The following is a 6000-nucleotide window of genomic DNA, read 5'->3' as shown; positions in this document are numbered from 1 at the left end:
TTTATAAGGTCTAAGAATTATTTTATTTGTGTAAAATGCTAAAATGGTTCCCTTAGGATTTATGAGCTAAGAATGCTCAAGGTTTAGTGTCCTGACATCTCTTTATTTAGCAGTCTCCAAGATCTCACACTAAGAAGATGCTAAGCCAGTGCCTTCTGTCATAGCTCAAGAGTTTCAGAAGGCTAGGAAGCCAGAGAGGAAGGTGAATGTACTATGCCTGTGAGCTGTACAATATGTACACAGCACTGTTTTTTTACTAGTATCAAGTTAGGACTTCTTGCTACCACTCCTACTTTGATGGTAATGCGGTTCTAAAAGAAATCCTAAGAACAATCCAGCAAAAATGGGTGAGGTAAATAAAGATGACGTTGAAAAATACTTGGAGAACAACCCCCAGTTTGCCAAGGAGTATTTCGACCGAAAAATGAGGGCAGAAGTGCTGGGAAGTATCTTTAAAGTGAGCCCTGGAAATGTGAAGGAAGGAGTCAGCTTCAAAGACATGTCCCGTCTGGAGGAGTGTGACATACTTTTTGAGCTGCTAACAGAAATACAGGATGAAGGAGGTGATATGGAAAAGATAGTGCACAAGGCCTTACAGAGGCTAGCACAGCTGCTGGCAGCTGATCGGTGTAGTATGTTTCTTTGCCGTTCCCGAAATGGTATTCCAGAGGTGGCCACCAGGCTTCTCAATGTCACTCCAACTTCCAGCTTTGAGGAGAATTTGGTGAAACCAGACAATGAGACAGTTTTTCCTCTGGACATCGGGATAGCTGGATGGGTTGCTCATACCAAGAAGTTTTTTAACATACCTGATGTGAAAAAGGTAAGTGACTGCTCTTGGGGAATGGGTTTCTGTGCATCTGCTTACTCAGCTTCCCACACAGTGCTTGTGGTATGGAGTCATTCTTCAGAAACATCCCAGAGACAGAAATTCAGACCAAAAGCATGAGAAAAGCAGCGGTAGAACCACATCAAGTAGCCTAGTGAGGTATTTCCAGTACCCTTGCACAATAGTTGTAATGTAATTTATTATAATAAGGGAGGAGACTATTAGGTTAATAGAGACAATAGGTACTTGTATTTCTGTTGAACAAGGCAGGCTCCTATTCTGTTTTCCAGTATGGTCTTGCAAGTGTGCTCCCTTATCATTCCATGCTGCCATACATCCACCTCTGAATACAATCAATTTACAGCTTTTGTAATGAGGATGCTTTGTTGTAAGTAGGTGAATGAAGCCAGATGATGATATATTCTCAGTTTCAAGTCCGTCTTTGAATTTAAAATGACTCCAAATCTTGAGGATGTCCAGATCCAAGGCTTTTGTTCAGAACCATCTGTAGAAGAAGATTAATGAGTCAGAGCTGGTCTGACATTTTCAGAGTTCATGTTGAAGTTGCACCGAATCACCCTCTTTAGTTATGATGCTGACAAGGGTTATTACAAATGTTAATTAAAATGATGAATGACCTAACAGAAATTAAACATGCATGATGAGAACTCCTTTCAGAAACTGCTCTGAAATACACGGGGAAACATAAATGTGCTGTGATTGCTGTAGATTTCTTTAAAAACAGATAACCTTATATTATCAAATGGTGACATCTTCATCTCCTTTTTGTGTGATATGGAAAAGCTCAACGTAAACCAAATAGTGCTAAGATAATTATACAAGATGGCAGTCTGTCCTCTCAGTATTTCCTATACAGTCGACTTAAAATACTGGGCTATTTTAGGGGTGGAAACCACCTCAGTGTCTTAAGATCAATATAAATAAAAAAAAACCTTATACATTGCAATCGTCTATGTTTTCCAGGAGATAAACTAAAAGCATTATATTTTATAATGGTACATATTGGCAGACATAAAAAATAAAGGACTACTTTAAAAGCTCAGAAACAAATGAAAATGCATATGTATGTGAAAATAACATTCCAATATAGAGTAAACTACCTCAGATGTAAGTAGGAATGATAGCAACAAACAGAATGACTGATTTGAGAAAAAAGAAAACAATTGATTTTTAACCAACCACTAAGATGATTTCTCCAATGTCTGCTGTCCTGACAAGAAGCACCTGACCTACTGCCTCTTACCAACACACTGAGAGATTGGAGGATAATCCTTCTAAATTCATAAGGCTGATTACATGAGAAAAGATCAGAAGGATCAAGAAAGATACACTTTTTATCAGAAAATGCAGTGCTCCTTAATTTCATTGTGTGAGAGGCGCACAAAGGAGGGCTGCCCAAATATTTCTGTGTTTGCAATAGAATTTGTTCAAAATTTTGTGACTAATATAATTTGAATATGCTTAAATAAGAGAACCTTTCTGTCCATCTAATACTGCTAGGTATACATTTTGCACTCATATATTAATCCTTATCAGATGAATATCTGTCCAGCTATTATTCAGCTATTCTAAGGTAATCTTTACTTAGGCATCCTTTTACTCTCTTAGGATTACTGAAGTCTATGCCATTAGGCCCGCACTTAAAAATGCAGTTAAACCAAGGTGCCATTAATCCATATTTGATAAATGAATGTAATTCAAATATTGACATTTCATAGGTTAATTGCAAAACTCCCAGCCTTTTCTCTGGGACCAAGATTTGTTACTTAAAAACAACCCTGAAGGTCTCAAAATTGTCACCATTTCCATTCTATTTGTACAAAAATTCAGGTGGCCAAATCCACACTCCTCACACAGACCAAGTTCCCAGTAATGTCACCAAAATTTCTCCACTTTGAAGAGGACTGCAGAACCAGAACTGCAGTTTTAGTCAAAACAGTTAAGGAATATATTTAGTTCATGGCAGGAGAAATAGGCAGCTGCTGAAGCCTTTATCATGTTTTTGAAAGCACAATTATTTTTCAGATCATTTTGTATGCACTTCAGTCAAACTAGATTGCTGCCCAAAATGAGCAAAAAATTACAAGCAAACTTAAGAGAGGAATTTTACCCCTATTGCCTTGTCAGAATACAAAATGCACAATGAACAATTCTAGATGCTATAGTACTTTAAATATGTCATGTCTAACCACTTTCTATTGTTGACACAATCCATATCCAAACGGCATAGTGTTTTTTAAGTCTTAAGTACATGACAACATTGACAAACCCACAGTGAGACATTTCCATGCTTCAATCACCACCCCTTTATAACAGAAGTGAACGTAATGAAAGATCACAACAGCAATAAATCATTGCAAGAACTTAAGACTCCACTTTTGGTGCCTGGTAGCCAGTTCTTCAGGGATTATCTTCTTCTTCAACCTGGAAAAGTATCAATAAACATGAGGAAGCTCCTCATCCTGACTAATGCTTCAGAAAAGAAAAGCAGAGGAAAAGATACAGACCTTTCATAATTAACTTAGTAGCAAGAACAGTCTCCCCCCACAAGATTATGGACCTGTTGACTGCAAGAGCTAATAGTGTTTAATCCAGGATTTAAAGGTAGTGAGAAACAGAAGGCCAGGCAGGACCATTGCCCTAGTAATTTGCTTCACATTATTCCCAGGGTCTGGCAGGGTATGTGACAGAAATATTCCAAAGTAAAATACTAGACTGCATAAAATTTGATATGCCCATTAGTATTCTTTAAATATTAACTGATAACATGGACAATGTGATAAAGAAGAGTACAATTGCCTTACACCTTTTGCTAAGTCAGTATTTCGAAATAAAGCTAAGAAATAGTTAGACAAGGAGCATCTCTTCTGAGCAATAAAAATCTTACATTCTCAGCGTGTAAGAACCAATAATAAGCACTATATATATTTGCTCGACTACATATATTTAAATTATTGCAGTATTCCCTTTAGTTCAGAGATATTTGAAGACAAACATTTAACTGAGGATTGGAAAGTCCTGGTTATAGTAGAATATAAAATTATATGAATGGTGAAAAACATGCTTCAAAAGAAGTGAAAGCTTTGGGATTAGATCCATATGGGACTGAAATGTTCTGATGCTGAAGAACAAGCCCTCATTTGTAGAGGTTCTGCACTGGAATCCACAACCCCCAGTGAAGAATCAGCTGAATGTGGAGAGATTCTGATGCTTTCAATTCAGATTAAGCAGCCAGAGCAGTGATCATTGTGGCACCTAATTTAACAACTTCAATACATCTTCAAGTTGCAAGCACTTGTATCATCCCTTAGTAAATTGATACAGCTTCATTTTGTATGAATCTTTTTTTCTGTAGGAGCTCTACTTCTCTTTAATGCAAGGGCAGGAGAGACTTCAGATTGAGGCCTGTCCTAAATGACATGAGTTTCAGATTCACAGGAATGTATCAGTACCCAGACTTCAGGCTGCCTGAACCTGGAACAAGGAGGAAGTGATACTCAGTCCCTTTTCTTGAATCTGTATCAGATTGTAAAATAAATTATTTGAAGAGGGGACAGAAAAGAGAAAAGGGAAGCATGGTCTTGCAGCTCAGTGGTTCAAATTCCCATGTGGCGGTGAGGAGACCTGTACACTGAGCTGTTGTCTAGCTGCAATGTGCAAACAGTTGCTCTGGTAACACACAGCAGTGGTCCTGTGACCAGGAGGTAGTCTTAGAATGCCTCCTAGGGCAATAAGACATTTCTGGAATCAGACACATCGATGTCAAAAATATGAAGCAATGAGAAAGTGCAGGAGACAGCAAGATGGTCAATGACACAACTGGTTGCTCTGAAAATGGAAAGAATGGAGTCACATTGTGGTAGAGCTGCTAGCAGGTCAGTCACTTGCTAATAAGATGTCCTAGTTCTTAACTCATATGCCGCTAGTCCCCTCACAAAGTGATCTTGGAGAAGAAACCCCAATATCCAGCATATTGAGGAGGCAGAGTATGTTAAAAAAAAGCTTCAAAGGCCAAAGGAAGATTGTTAAAATAGTTTCAGAGGGAAATTCTTGAGAAACAAACTCAGTGTTAAGATGAGAAGAAATGAGAGCAAAGATACACAACACTACAGATGCACTGCTTTGCTGAACTTCTGGAAAATAATGAGAACTGAAACAACCCCAAGATAAACTCAAAATGAGGAAAAAAATGGAGAGGTAACCTTTTACGTGGGAAGAACTTGTGTTGTAAATGTTAATGTCTGCTCCTCCATTTTATCTTATCATCTTGATAATAAAAAACAGACTGTCATGAAGTCACACTCAATACAGTAAAATATTAACTGCAAAAATGGAAACAGGAACAAATCTCTGGAAACTGCACCTTCCAGAAGAAAAACCCGAACCTTTAGTTCTTTCCTTAAATTAATTTTTGTTGAAAGAGGAAAGCTTCCAAAGTTAAGAAAAAAAGAACATTACGAAATAAAATTAAAAGCTCCCTTTTATCCTAATTTTCTTGTTTTCTGTGAAAAAATGCTTAAATATAAGAGATTCAGTTTCAAAAAGTTGCAAGATAGCCAAGATTCTTAACTGTGGTATTTGAGGCACTGTGCCAAAATAAAAATGCAAAGGTAGGCTGCACAACAGATACTGACAGGTCACTCAGAGTCAACACACAGAAGGAAAGAACAGGAAGAGGTTTTTGAATGGGCCCAATAGTGATTGTCATATGAAAACAAAGGTGTAAGTGTCACCTGGTGGATACAAAAAAAAACATCATGATGCTTGCTAGCAAGGCCCCCAGTTACTTAAGCAAAGTCTTATGGCAAATCCTCATTTCCTAACATTTCAAACCACATGTGTAATGAAGATGCTGGTGTTGTGCCAAATTAAAAGCAGCTGGGAATAAGCAAGTATACTGGAGATGTGAGAAGCCTTGGTACTAACAATTTTGAGCTGCTGTTCCTGTTATCTCAAATCAACCAGAGCAGTGAAACTTCACCCTGACTAGATGAACAGGGAAGAGGGATCCTTGCTCCCTTATACTTTTGTTTTGTGTTGCTTTTCACACTTTTCCATTTTTCTGTCTTTCCTGAATTTGTATAAATGATATACTTTTGCATGTGCAATTGAAACTAAATTAACAAGGGTTACACCATCTCATTACTTAA

General features: G+C 37.7%; 1 protein-coding gene across 3 annotated transcripts in view; it reads left to right on the top strand.

The window, feature by feature from the left end:
• The first annotated feature begins 343 nt into the window (after nt 1–343).
• The window catches only part of PDE6C (phosphodiesterase 6C), a 28861-nt gene continuing 23204 nt past the window's right edge, over nt 344–6000 (top strand). For all 3 annotated transcript variants that reach the window (XM_065672904.1, XM_065672903.1, XM_065672905.1), the window contains exon 1: nt 344–823. In XM_065672904.1, coding sequence (XP_065528976.1) covers nt 344–823 — 480 coding nt within the window. The remainder of the gene's footprint in view (nt 824–6000) is intronic.

The sequence above is a fragment of the Lathamus discolor genome, chromosome 3 (genome assembly GCF_037157495.1).
Source record: "Lathamus discolor isolate bLatDis1 chromosome 3, bLatDis1.hap1, whole genome shotgun sequence".
Lineage (NCBI taxonomy): Eukaryota > Metazoa > Chordata > Aves > Psittaciformes > Psittacidae > Lathamus > Lathamus discolor.
Note: the sequence above shows the minus strand (reverse complement) of the source record. Positions and strands in the feature narration are given on the sequence as shown.